At 43.1% G+C, this 14,257-nt stretch overlaps 2 protein-coding genes across 3 annotated transcripts; one reads left to right on the top strand and one right to left on the bottom strand.

The window, feature by feature from the left end:
- Positions 1-1,392: 1,392 nt before the first annotated feature.
- Positions 1,393-3,256, top strand: C1GALT1C1 (C1GALT1 specific chaperone 1). 2 transcript variants are annotated; one of them, XM_069015323.1, is made up of 2 exons: positions 1,393-1,421; positions 1,865-3,256. In XM_069015323.1, the coding sequence occupies exon 2, from the start codon at positions 1,870-1,872 to the stop codon at positions 2,824-2,826; it is 957 nt and encodes a 318-aa protein (XP_068871424.1). In that variant the 5' UTR covers positions 1,393-1,421; positions 1,865-1,869; the 3' UTR covers positions 2,827-3,256. The 2 variants fall into 2 exon arrangements, with proteins under 2 accessions (XP_068871424.1, XP_068871425.1); XM_069015324.1 differs by lacking the exon at positions 1,393-1,421 and adding an exon at positions 1,428-1,714.
- Positions 3,257-4,977: 1,721 nt separating this feature from the next.
- Positions 4,978-12,246, bottom strand: MCTS1 (MCTS1 re-initiation and release factor). Its single transcript, XM_069015325.1, has 6 exons — positions 12,081-12,246; positions 11,329-11,481; positions 10,521-10,618; positions 9,300-9,433; positions 8,194-8,261; positions 4,978-6,056 (listed from the first exon to the last, which is right to left on the bottom strand). Exons 1-6 carry the CDS (start codon positions 12,089-12,091, stop codon positions 5,975-5,977), a joined length of 546 nt encoding a protein of 181 aa, XP_068871426.1. The 5' UTR covers positions 12,092-12,246; the 3' UTR covers positions 4,978-5,974.
- Positions 12,247-14,257: the final 2,011 nt, after the last annotated feature.

Here is a 14,257-nt window from a genome sequence, read left to right as displayed (position 1 = left end):
TTTATCCTAATCACTGTGTTGGCCTAAGGGTACAGTTTCATCAGCTAATAAAGAGACAAAACATGTAAAACATTTTTTTTTTCCCAAGAGGCAGGTGGAAAAAGGGAGCAAATTGGTGTTCTATGATGCTCCTTCAAATTAGGTGTCAACTCCAAGTTCTTGAGAGGTGATGTGTAGAAAGAGATTCTGACAATCTGGAGATGAGAACAATTATAACTGAAGGAAAGAAAAAGTTATATTAGTTGAAAATACTGGTTTTTGTTTATTCTAGTTTAACTAACTTTGTGTGTTTTGTGCTCTCTGCCAGGGAGGCAGGGGAACAAGTGAAATGTACCATGCTTCAAGCACAGTTTATTGCATTGGTTAGGAAATTTATGGCAGTATATCCAGGATCTGACCCTGGATGTACTCAAGATATTGATATATTTGATATATATTTGATCCTAGATATACTTGGATATATTTTATTTAATCCTAGATTCGGTTTAAGGCCAGTTCTGCCTTTCCTTTACTAGTCTGTCCCCATTCGTATAACTTCTCATTTAAAAACAGAGTTTGTGCTGGAAACTTGAACTTTTCTTGCGAGATACAGGTTGAGATGCAGATTGAGCTCTGGGTGGAAGCCCAAGGTGAGACCTGAACTGCCAACCTTTGGGATAAGGGCACAAAGATGGGTGATGCCAGCCAGGTGAATGGAAACGAGACATAGCAGGATCTGGGAACTGCCGACCATTTTTGGTAACAAAGGAGACGAAGACGGGTGCCAGTGAGGTGGGTGGACAAAGAGAAGGGGACAGGAGCAGAGGACTGAGGAAGGAGACTGAGACTTGTGGGAGGGGACACTGTGAGGGGATAAAAGCCATGGGGTTCCTTAGTTGGGAGCCTCCTCGGAGGCACTAGCTCGAGCTGTTTCTGTGTTGCTGTGCCGGAATAAATCCCTTTATGGGACGAAACATCTGAGACTCAGCTATGGGAAACCTGGGGTAGAACCGGAGAGGAAACCTGGTCTGTCTGTGTGAGTGGGGTGTGTGGGGAGCCAAGCGGGGACCCGTCGTGTCACTGGAGCTGCCGTGAAGAGGCTTCTGTCGCAGCAGTGACTGTCTCTGGCGGTGGGAGCATGACTGGCAAGGGTGTCGCGAACGGTCAGACTGGGAAGGCTCTTTGACAACTGCGCTGGCACAGCAGGGCCCGCGACTCTCCCCGCAGCCCTCTGTGAGCGGCTCAGGACCGGCGGGGAGGCACCGGGGTGCCCTGACGGGAGCGCGCGGGGCGGGCGGGGCCGTGAGGGTGGCGGGGCCGTGAGGGTGGCGGGGCCGCGCGCTCACCGCCAGGCGGCGCCCCCGCCCCGCCGAGCGCGCGGAGCCCGGCGCGGCCGCGCGGCACTTCCGGCGGTGCAGGAAGGGGCGGTGCGCGTGACTGCGGTGAGCGGCGGCTCCGCCGGGCTTCGCGGCTCGGGGAGCTCGGGGATCTGCGGCGGCACCGAGCGCCGGGGAGCGGGGCAGGCGGGGTCTGGGCTCCGGGAGGGCTCCCCGGGAAACGCCGCCGCGCGCGAGCCGCGATGTGGCCGCGTCAGCGCCCGAGCCGGTCCCGCGGCCTCTCGGTGCTGCGGGCGAGGAGGCGGCGGGGCCGGGACCGTGTGGTCACAGCAGCGGAGAGGGGCCGGGGCACAGGGCTCGTGTCGTATCGTTGCCGTGAGCCGCGACCGAGAACCTGGGTATTGCCATCGCTTTCACCAGCCTTGTCCTGGTGCGGGAGATCAGGGAGCTGCAGCTGGCTTTAGAATTTTAGGACTGCATTAGAACCATACGGAACCCGCGCTAGTGCACTTATTCCTTTAAGTTCTTACAGTGCGTCTCTTCTCTAGGAAAAATGATTTCTGAAAGCAGCTCCTTCGTGAAGGGGGTGGTGCTTGGAGGAGCCTTCTGCATGTTGGTTACACTCCTCGGACACATTAAGGTGGGCCACGGGACCAAAGCACATCACCACGAGCATCATCACATCCAGGCTCCCAACAAGGAAGATGTCTTAAACCTTTCAGAAGGTGAACGTGTGGAGCTTAGTAAAAGCATCCGTGTTTATTGTATCATCCTTGTCAAACCAAAAGATCTGGGGCACTGGGCTGCAGCAAGGGAGACCTGGAGCAAGCACTGCGACAAGGCTGAATTCTACAGCTCAGAAAATGTCAAAGTGTTCGATTCTGTAGCCCTCAACACAAATGATATGTGGGTGATGATGCGAAAAGCTTACAAGATAACATACGAACATTATAAGGATGAATTCAGCTGGTTCTTCCTTGCATATCCAACAACATTTGCTATAATTGAAAATCTCAAGTATTTCTTACTGAAAAAAGACCCTTCGCAGCCTTTTTACATAGGCCACACTGTGAAATCTGGTGACCTTGAGTATGTAGATGGCGAGGGAGGAATCGTCTTAAGCATTGAGTCACTAAGACGACTCGCCCATGTTTTTGAAGACCCTGACAAGTGTCCAGAGCAGGGAGGTATGATTTGGAAACTCGCAGAGGACAAACAGCTGGCAATCTGCCTGAAGTACACCGGCGTGTTTGCCGAAAACGCCGAAGATTCAGAAGGAAAAGACGTCTTTAACACTAAATCCGTCGGAGCCCTCATTAAGGAGGCCATGTCCACTCACCCGCAGCAGGTGGTGGACGGCTGCTGCTCCGACATGGCCATCACCTTCAGTGGGCTGGCCCCCAACCACATGCACGTGATGATGTACGGGGTGTACAGGCTCAGGCCCTACGGCCACTCATACAGTGATGCCCTGGTCTTCCTGCCCCCACTGGGCTCGGACAATGACTGATGTGTCCTCAGGGAAGGCCCGGAACTGTGGAGTTGGCTCTTCTCACAACACACAGTTGTATTGACACATTCTGGTACTGGTGTACAGGTTTTTTTGCACATTGAGGGTTGCTAAAGCTCTTAATTTTAAAAGTGGAAGAATAATTTTTTTCTAAATCTTTTTTAGAGGAATGTTTCTGGCTTTTGACAGTGCTGGAATGAAATGATAAGAAGTTGTAATGTTTATTATAAAAGGAAATTAAGTTTATAGGGGGGGTTTGTACATGTAAATATTTATTAATGAAAACTCAAAATGAATTTTAGTCTAATCTTACAAATATATTTTTGCAAGACTTTGACTATTTCAGTTCTTCCAGGCATTTCTAGAATGTCTTTATATCTTTCTAAGATGTACCAATAAAACTGACTACAGATTCGGTCTCAAAGACTAACTGTAAGCTGTTTCTTTTACAGTGAACTACACAATAGCTTGAGTTTATACAGCACCTGCCACTTCACGTACAGCCTTCTAACAGTAAGGAATGAGCAGGAAGCACAATAACAAGAAATCTTTCAGGAAGTTGCAGCAGAGTAATATCAAGTGCCCTTTGGACTACTGTTTCTAAGCAGACAAAAGAAAAAGATAAACTGTATTTGAATAGGTATTAACATGGTCAGGGAGTCTGTTAGCACAAGATTAATTGCTCATTTAAAATTTCACTTCATCCATAAGCATGTTAGAATAAAGGTTCAGTATTATTTTTACTCCTGTTAGTGGGTGCTAATAGTGTTTACAAGGAAGAAGTTGGTTAGTTGTCAGTACAATTTGGTATTTGGTTTGGGGTTTTTTGATGCCTTTTTTTTTTTTTTTTTTTTAACAATAGAGCACACTCAGCTTTACATTAAGTTCCTGGGTCACACTCCCATCCACTCACAGCATGTGCAAACAAACAGCACTTCAGTATTTGCTCCATTTAGAATTCACTGACCTGACATGGGTGTTTCAAGACTTAAGGTACATCCATCTGTTACATCTAGGACTATCACAGGCTTTGTTGGTACTACGATACTCATAAAACATGGGAGCAGGCTGTGTTATCTCACCTTTAACCAACCAGTTGTAACACCCTACCCTGATCTGCAAGGGGGCAGGGGGGGAAGTGAAACAGCTGCTTCAGAGCTGATGAGAATATCTACATCTTGGGTTTTAAGCATCATTTTTGACCAGAAAGGTAGGACAACTGCTCAGACCCCCATACAAGCTCCCACAGCTCAGCTGTTTTCTGAAAGGGGGGACAAGTGCACCTTCTTGTCCTCCTGGTCAGTCAGGGCTCAGCTGACAGCAAGACAAACATCTACATGATTGCTGCCAAAATGTAGGTAAAACTTGTACTTTTGATGTTTTGCTAAACTGGTATATAAATTAGGCCTGATTTGACTTGTATCTTCTTACAGAATAATACAGCTGGGAAAACTTTTGACCAAACCAGATAAAGAAAGTAAAAAACTTTGATTTCAGTGCTTCTGATTATTAAAAACAGTTCTAACACCCCTGCAGGAACAGCAGCCATAGGAGAAACAATGAGAGTGAACAATTCCAATGAGAAAAAACCTCATTTGTCACGTATTTGAGGTACTGTAGGACAGCAGGAGGAGGTAAGATGGAAGGGTAAAAAAGCAAACCACAAAATGCAAGATTAGCTCATTTTACACCAAAAAAAAACCCCAACACTGAAGCATAAACTGATTTCCCATCATACCAACTAGAAATCGGTACATTTACAATGAAATCTTTAAGATGCACAGAAATGTTCACCAGCATTCTGAAGGTGTGAGGTTTGATCAGAACTTTTTCTGCAATGCTGCTTAAATTTTGTCTTCCTACATTGATAGTTTCAGATTTACCCTGTCATTTTCAGAAGTACAGTCTTGTAAATAACTTTACAGAATTTTAAAATCAATATGTATTAGGCAATACATGTCTTAACTTGGCTTTAGATTTAGATGGAGAACACCTTGCCTACTGTCTTCTGTAAAGGTCCCAGGGTGGGGAAACCAAGCCTGCAGAACAGCATCAGGACAAGGCACTGGCACACGAAGCTACATTCTGCTGTTGTAAAATGCATGTGTTGGAATAAAGACTTGAAATATTAATAAATGCTTCCAGACACAGTTATGAGTGGTAGACCTTAAAAGTTTCTTTATTACATTATTCCATTTTTCCATAGGCATAGCTTTGGGTATGCTGAACAAAGGATTGGGTTATCCAGACAGACACACAGTGCTCCTGAACCCATTCTGTGGGACGTGTGGCAGTGTGCACAAGCTGAGAGCTCTTTGAAGTTCCACCTGAAAAAGTTGCTCCTGGCTACGCTGAAAAACATGTTTTGCTATCATGCCTTTATTTAACAGTGATTTTGTTTCTGCTCCTACAATAAGGCGGCACACAGGGAGTAGAGAGCGTCAGGCACCAGGGTGGCACACACTTCACTGGGAGTGTGCCCACCGTTGCTGTAACTCCACTAGAAGGAGAGCATTATCAAAGTGTTGGCAGGTAGAAATCTGAACATACCTACAGTCTTCAGATATGAGCCACCATAAAAGAATTTCTAATCCACATATCAGTCTGTGTTCATCAATCCTATACAGATAAATGCATATTAAAAGAGAAAATCCTTAAGTAAAATGAAGTTAATGCTGTTAATAAGTTAAAAAATAATGTCAAAAAACCTGATTTCTCCACATTCAAGAAACAGGTAGACTAAAAAGATGTCAATCAGAAGAAAAAATGTTTCAGAGGTTTTATAAACCATATTTATATTTCACACACACTTTATATTACTCTTTTGGAAGAGCATAAAAATGTAAACATTTCTTGGCTTTTTCCTCCTTTCCATTTGAAATAGTCTACTCACGGTCTATGCAGAATCTTCAGTCTCTGAAGTATCTTCAGTCACTGAACTCAGGTTTAAGACAAAACAAAATAACTGTAATAAAAAGAAATCTAGAAAACTATTGTAGCCTAACAGTACTTTTGCATTCAATTGATTTATTTAGCATAGCCACAGAACAAAATAATTTGTACATTCAGTCACATTAAAAACAAGGAATTACAAAGCAGTCCACATTTAATCTAAGTGCATTCCTTTGGAGTAACAGTTCCTGTTGTTTCACTTGTATGTCTTCATATGCCAAAGGCCATCATTTAAATAGTGGATATTTTCAATACCAATCCCTTTGTTGACCTTCTCACTGCAGGAAGAAAAACGTACAGAAGTATTAGCTAGGTTAAATAGGCGAGCACTACACAATATATTATTTCAAGTAGAAACTGCAACATTTGTCAACTGGAAGGGGTAAGCTATCAACAACAAAGTCATTATCTTCCATAGCAGGTGGACAGGAAACAGTATTTGTTATCACATGTGCCCACATTACTGACTGATAAGAGGACAATATTTGCCTTCCACATTTTTTCAACAGCTTTCCACAGTATTTTTACTACTTCTTTGTGGGACACAGTTCTTCAGACACTGCTGCTGAACTTCTGCAACACTTCTGCTACTCTGCTACTTTTCTTCATTTTACCATTTCTCTATCAAAGTAGCATAGAGTTGTGAGCCTTCCCATCCCAGCACAGGATGTGGTAAAAGACGACTGGAATGTGGAATCTAACAAGTTCTGGTTCCAAGTGTGCCACTGATACAATCAAATGCAGGTGAGCTGCCTCACTTCTAGTTGCAGGTCATCTACCTACTTAATAAAGAATTAAAAATGCTAAATTTATGTGCCAAGGACTTGCAGCCTGTTACAGACATGCTATCCTCTAAAGTATTGACTATCTTTTCAGTCATGTCGTCTTTTAAAAACTACTGGTTTGTGTCTGCATTGAATGTGTTTACTTTTCCAGTTAAAAAAAAAAAGTTTTGCCACAATAAACAAGACAAATCTCTTTCTTGGTTTGAGAATAAGTTTCATTCCCCTGGGGAATATAGTTTACTTTTTTACACAAAGTGTTCTATTACTTACACAACTTGTCCAAAAGTAACCAGGAAGGAAAATGCTACTAACACAATATTAACACATTATGTGTAGTAATCACAGCAAGAGATTGAAATCCCACTGGCTAAACCAGAAAATTGTGGAACAATGTCACACAAAAAAGCAGCCAACAGGCTGCTGAGAACAGTATCATTTCATTTTCCTCTCCAGTTCATGTTGCTTCTCACACGAAAAGGATATTCAGCTGCAAGGTTGGTGGATTTCAAGATGGGAATACAGGGAACCATGGTTTGCAATGGTCACAGCATATCACTGCACACTTAGAACAGAGACAGAAGTGGCTTTTCTTTCCACTTACTCTTGGAGTCTTTTGAAGCACCACAAAGAATCCTGAGGAATATAATTCCTCAACAGCTACAGCAGGTCCAAATCCAGGTTTCTGCAGTCCCGCTCCATCCCTAACCCCACTCCATCCTCTAACACGTTCCCACCCCTCTGCCTCGTGCTACTATTACAGCTTAGGACAGCAGTCACCCAGTACAAGAGATGATCCTGCTGAGAATTTACCACACAAAAAAGAGTGATTTGTTTTCAGCAAAACAGCTTCCTCACTGCCACAAGTCGCAGACGGGGCTGGAACCAACACAGCCCAAACCTGCTGGGTGCACCTCATATCCTGCAAGATGTTAACAGAACTTAAAATGACAACGTGATTTAGCTACTTGTAATTTAACACTATCTGAAAGCCAGGAACAACTAACATCCATTTCCATTTCCTGTATCTCTTTGCCTTCTCAAATAGTTTTCTGTTTATCCCCTGAGCAAACCTCTAAATTTCACAAGAGGCTCAGCTAAGTTAGTCAGCACATCAAGCAGGAATGCTGCATGTGGGTACACCCTGAAGAAAAAGAGTAGGCCACAGAGAAACAAAAACACTAGACAGGCAACCAAGCTCCAGCAGGACTTGAGTCTCTGCAGACAAAAATCTCTTCTATGTTTTCAATCTTCTCAAATCCAAATTACACCTCTTGCCTAGCCCGGGTAGTAAGTACTTGATAGAATTATTTTTTTGTTCAACAAGATCTTTGCGAAAGTATGATCAGAGCACTAGAAATACTAACATTCAGTAGTAGTACTAATATTTTGTGTCTTAAAATCCATATTCACATGAAAAGAACTATTTTGATTGCCAATAAAGATGGAAGACATTCCCTGCCTCATCTTTCCCTGAATACCCATCAACAAAATGAAATCTTACAAAACTCCGTGCTTGAACAACACATGCTGCAACAGCAATGCAGTAACCTTGACAGTGGTGCTTATACTCCAAACTAACATAAGAATAATAACATGGGACAGGCTATACTTCAATTTTTAAAACACTTACATGTCCTCAGCTGACATCTTCATTACTCCCACACATAATGCATGTTGTTTTCCCTCTGCCATTATTGCCTACAAATTACTGCTAAGGAAAACAGATTTCTTTTTGAACTATTTCAGAAAAGTAAAAGCAATATGAAGAAATTACTTCCAAAAACACTTTGAAAAGCCAGTATTGAACTTTTAACCTTTTAGTAATTCTAGAGCTCCAGCTCTTAAAGATAAGCAAAACAATGCACTGAATTTAACAATTGAATCACAGTGTGTAGAACAAAGGATGTATTTATGAACTTGGAACAGCAATTACAGAAAAAATCTCCCAGTGCTACACTCCATTTCTTCCTTTGTGCCTAACACAGAGATGATAGTCTCTCCCTTTCTGGAACAAAGCAGCACATGTTTGTGGGGCCATTTTAGATTCCAAGGCACAGAAGAACTGAGACACCAATTTAAAAACAAGTACTGAAATCAGATGTGTCCTTTTCAGAGCTTAGCAACACATGATGTTAACTGCTGATCTTTTCCGATAGCATCTAACTAACAACAAAAGTAGCACAGCTTGGTGTTACAAATGCCTTATTTGTTCAGAATTCTTTTCTCAGTAATATAATGAGTGAATTAGCACACATTCCTCATTTTACATATGCTAACTTGTTAGACACATAGAGCAAGTCCTTACTGCTGTAAAGCTGATCCTAAGCATCTTCCCTAATTCCCTAGGAACAGGGGAGAATTCTTCTTTAACTAAAGGAAATACAAGATTGACTAAGGAGGCAGGGGACAAATTACACTGCACCTCATCTACTTTTACCACTCTGCATAAAATCACTAAGGAGCTCCACTTACCAATGAGATTAATGGAACAGCAGCCCACCCAACGGTACAGCAGGTATAGTTATTTGGTTTGGAACATACAGTAAATGAAAAAATATGAACAATATTAACCTTGCCAAGCAATATCTAAACCTCTGCAGCTCCTTTCTGATTACTAGTCATTTCATGAAATCCAATTAAAATCCAAAGTAATACAGATAATGATCAACTGAGAACACAAGAACAGAAATTTAACCCATCTCACAGTAAGCAATAATTCATAGTTAAGAAGGATACAACGACAGTGTCAACAGCAGCAGGGTAAAGCTTTGCTCCAGGAGACGTCAGGCCAGGGCACATTATATTAGCTCCACTCAGGACAAATTTAATGGCACCTTTATCAACCTGCTGATGCGGGAGAATAAATGGGTCTAGGAGGGGAAAGATACAGCATTGCAATTAATACAGCACCATGAGAACATGAATAGCTCATTATCAAGTCAGTTTAAATGGAGCAATAAGATATAGAGTGTGCTGCAAGGGTAGGAAGTTTGAGAAACAATTACCAGAGTTCCTGCTGGGCAGTACCACCCCAAAAGGATGCAAATACTGACCCAAAAGGACACAGGTACTGTCCTCCCAGACTACATCTTTTATTTGAGAACCAAAGGTAATCCAGCACTTCAGGCTATGACTCCTGCACACTCACAGACCGACCCACAGACTGAGCAACAATTTTCCCCTAGGGAAAACAACCACCCAAGCACCCATCCCAAGAGATCGTAAAACCAAGGGGTCTTAAATCCTCAAACTCCATGTACTCTTACAAATTACTCCAACATGAAGGAAAAACAGTTTAACATTAACAGAACAAAAAAGGCAAACATGGACAAAATTCATGAAAGCTGTCAGCTCTCCAAGCCATCCTTCAAGTGCAGACACCCTCTTGAAGTATTTCCAACACTGAGATCTGACTGAATAACGTTTTTTGGGATCCAAAACAGAGTGACACAATCAAGCAGAACAGCAAGAAAAAAAATGCAAGAGCAAATTGTAAAAAGTAAAAAGCATGCAGCATAAGTTCCTACAGGAGACAGATATACATTACATCATTAAACTCAGGAAGACGGAATATTTTTCTAGTAAGAACTTACAAGTATTCATATAACAACGAGACTTGAAAGAAAAAAGATAGGGACCAACAATAGGAAATTTGTATCTCTGTCCTAGGGGAACCTCTCAAGATTTTTTTACAGAGCTTTGCACAGTTTCATTCTTACTTATCCAAGTTCAGATTGCTTAACATATAGAATGGACACAATTCACACAGACATGTGAAATAGAAAATTAATAAATTCCAGTTAAGAAAGTATGCTGTATCTTTAAGATCTATTCTGGAATATACATATGCATAGAATACATGCAATGGAAGCTCTTTTTCATTTAGTTCTACAGACATCCTGTGGAATCACACTGTCACCCTTCTCTTCCCAGCACTACCACCCTCAGGAAACTTACATTTGTGAAGCAACCTTAGCGTCGGGTAAAAAATCCCTTCTCTTTGCCTGAAGAACAGCAACTCCCCATTCACAGTGAGAATTTCTATATGTTCATGACTGCAAGATTAAAAAAAAAAATTCCAAGAGCTACTTAACCCTCTATAGTTTAAATACAATATTTTACTTTATGGAGTCTAGTCTGTCTTAGCACCTGAGAATAAAACCAGCCAATTAGCAACAAAATTTAAAACTAAAAATATTATCTTTTTGTATGAGTTGTTCTTCAGCAGTGTTCTCCTGTTCACTTCTTTCCCCTTTGATAAAAAATAAACCTACAGACAAAATACACAAACTGCATTTCTTCAGCGTTGCTTTTTGACTGCAATACAGAGTGAACGAGGAGAAGAACTCAGCAAAAATGTACCACCCTCTATTTAGAAAAAGAGAAGATACTCAAGATAATGTATGGAAGCCCAAAAACAATACAAAATGTTACTGACAGGAATCCAAACAATTGTGAGCTTCCATGGCCATAAAGTGGAATGCTTCCCTTCAACAACAGGCTGATCCTTGGAGAGACCCTGAACACACTGCACAGTAACTACTAGGCAGCATTTCTAAGCTCCTCATGCATCCTACTAGCACGTGCCTTTAAAGCACAATGAGCATATGCCAACTTTCTAGTTTGGCCATAACATGGACTATCAGCTATTAAGAAATAACAGATGCCTTTCAAAAGTGGTAGGTTTATCTACTGTACAAAGTAAATGCACAAAGGAAGCAATCCTAGCACCGTGAAAGCAAAGTTTAAGAGAAAAGATACTTACCATCTTACTATTTTGACTGGGTCTTTCTTTGGCATGATTTGGTTTAGCCATGGTTCAATAACAGGAAATTGGTCTATCAGTTGATTCTTGATACCTTTAATAACTGAAGTCTTCAGCTGAATGCAGTTTGATACATTCTCCTTTTCATCAAATCTGTCAAGTGAGCGACAGTATTTTAGAAATGCACAATTTGATGCACAAAATATGCATTTCTCAGCAGCTGTCTTCAGAAATGCTTATAAATTCACTATAAAAGTTTAATAGCAGACCGACTGTCCAACTTTCAAATGCAGGATTTCATGAGGCTTAAATTTGTCCCCTGGGAACACTGGGGTGGGGGAAGGCAGGGGGTCCCCCCTTAGTAGCCTGTCTTCATCCTTAAACTTTTTGTATGGCCACAAAACACGTGTTTAGTCTTACAGATAAGCCCCGGCACACAACGCTATTTCACTGAGCGCCAAGAGTACTTTGCTGGTAACACAAACACCCACAGTCCTGTTCCGATGCGAATCCTTCACCTCCACCACATAAGCACGAAGGGCGCTTTCTACCACCCGAAGTGGGGGCAAGTTAATGACTCAGCTCCACTTAACGAGCGAGTGCCCAAGGCAAAGCCGAGGGCTGCGGGCGGCGCTGCCGCGGTGCCGCTCCCGCCAGCGCAGCGCCGAGCCCGGGGCTGAGGGGGCGCCGGGCCCGCCCGGCCCCTTCCCTTCCCCCGCGCCTCCCACCGCCCCCAGCCCGGCCACACTCACTTCTTGAACATCCTGCGTGCGGGGAGCGCCGGGCCGGCGGGCCAGGGCCGGCGGGCGGGCACCCACAGCCTCGGCGCTGCTCACACGCGGCTCCGGCCGGGCCGTCCCTCCCTCCGCGCCCGCCGGAAGCGCCGTTCCATCACCGCGGAACGGGCGGGGCCAGCCGGCAGCACACCGTGCGGCAAGGCGGTGCCTGTGCGGGTAGCTTTGGCATCGTCTCCTGCCCTCCCGCTGCCCCTTGCGCAGCAGCGGCGTTATTAGGCTTTCACAACAACCAGGTGCTCGGTCCTTACAGACACGGCGCTGTTTTCCCAGGCAATATATCGCTTTTCGGTAAAGTAAGAAGAGCAAAGTGCTAATAGCTACTGACATCATTTAAACACAAAATACGTTTAACAGGAAAAAACACAACCATCTTCAAACTAGCAGAGCAGAAGCTATCCTCCCGCCAGCTTCAGCGCAGGACACAAGATCCTGTCAATAGCATTCTGAGGGGGGAAATGGGGTTCTTGTCAAACAGCAGATACTGGAGCCGGCCAGGGAATCAGTCCCAGGTGACAGTGCCACATCCTTCAAGGTGGGAAGGGAGAAGAAGCCTGGCTTGCAGAGAAGATCTCGGCTGCCAGGCAGAGAGATGGATTCTGGTGGAGAGGACCATCCATAGTGTTTATTAGAATCAAATTAGGTTTTGCTTGGTGGTGGCTGTAGGAATTGTGAATAGAAAACCGTAGGCAGACAGAATTTACACACTGCTTTTTCACTCTTTGAGAAGTAGACCTGTGTTTGTTCTTTAGGCTGGTAGCTGGTACATAAACAGCCATACAGGTGACCACCCAGTTTCTTTTTAGAGTCATGGAAACGCTACCACTGGCATAAGGGGGAGGGAGGAGAGGACATAAAAGACCAGGTTATCATTATGCTAACAACCAAGTTCTTTTTTTCCATACAAAACAATTTAATCACCTTTGATACTATAACAAATACTTAAAATCTAATACTTAAAAGTTACATCAGTCAAACAAAGTAAAATCAAGCTTTATACATGGTATCATTCAAATAGTCCAGTACAGTGTCAGGAACTGTACTAATACACACTAATAACTTTTTTAAAGGATAGGAATGAACACTGGCATTACATAAATAGTCAAGCATTTCTCTCATGAACACCACCTTCACCTACTTTGTAGCATCACTAAAAATACTGAGTTATAATCAAGAAATCAGTTTTAACTGAAACACAGTGACACTGCTCATGCCCAGATTAGAAAGTGAGAATGGGAGTTTATCACACTGACAAAGTATTCCATACATTCTGGTGCTCCTCAGAAAAACTTTCATCAAATAATACTTCACCATGCAAACAACCACGTTTTTAAAAACTGTAATGAAAAATTCATCATATTCTACCTCAAATGATAGAAACACAAGGTAAACTTCTACACTTCTTGAGAAAGACAGCACATCTCACTGAAGCCACCTGAGCCACTGGTTTCATGCCTGCCTAAACCAGCAAGATTAGGCCTGAATTTTCAAAAATTGCCTTTGTCACAAGGAACATCTTACCTCTATACTTCTACTAGCTTAAAGCAGTTGGACCACTGGTTCCCTTCAGGGCTGAGCTAACCTTGAGTCTCGTCTCAACTTCTCCATCTTCTCTTCCAAATGGTTTTTGCTGGGGTAGCTGCAGACTTCAGGGCCAGGTAACTGCTCAGCCAATCTAAACATGTTTGTACAGAGGCTCCAAGGACCTAGGCTGGACTTTGTTAACACAGCTCTGTGTTACTGTTCAGCCTCACCACCAAAAAGCTGGAGACACTTGCTCTGGTTGCAGGGTCACTTTTAAGTACCAAAAATTTAAAAGCATGGTACCTGTACCTGACAAAGCAAGAGGCACATCCAGCAACTGCCATTACAACCTCTACAGCCCTGACAGAAACCACCCCTCAGGGCCACATGCTAAATAGGACTTAGGGTTTCACGCCCCATAAGTTTCCGTAGAAAAAGGCGAAAATCCATCACACCTGGCTTCTTCCTGGATCCCCAGAACTTCACCTTGTTTCCACCTGCTCTCTCATATCCAAAAGCTGAGTATTCTAACTGATGGGACAAAGTCATTGACTGTTCTATCCCTGAATGATTGCATAGACAGCCAACTTCAGGAAAAGGGACATTTACTC

The sequence above is a fragment of the Aphelocoma coerulescens genome, chromosome 4A (genome assembly GCF_041296385.1).
Source record: "Aphelocoma coerulescens isolate FSJ_1873_10779 chromosome 4A, UR_Acoe_1.0, whole genome shotgun sequence".
In the NCBI taxonomy this organism is placed as follows: domain Eukaryota; kingdom Metazoa; phylum Chordata; class Aves; order Passeriformes; family Corvidae; genus Aphelocoma; species Aphelocoma coerulescens.
This window is presented reverse-complemented; position numbering and strand designations above follow the sequence as displayed.

Excerpts from the sequence above, each read along its gene's own strand:
- MCTS1 (XM_069015325.1), bottom strand. Across the intron at positions 10,619-11,328 it reads CCAGTCAAAATAGTAAGATG|TCATGAACATATAGAAATTC; the intron begins GTAAGTATCTTT and ends TTAATCTTGCAG. Across the intron at positions 9,434-10,520 it reads GCTAAGGTTGCTTCACAAAT|ACCCATTTATTCTCCCGCAT; the intron begins GTAAGTTTCCTG and ends TTCCCCTCCTAG.
- C1GALT1C1 (XM_069015323.1), top strand. The coding sequence starts at position 1,870 with ATGATTTCTGAAAGCAGCTCCTTCGTGAAGGGGGTGGTGCTTGGAGGA.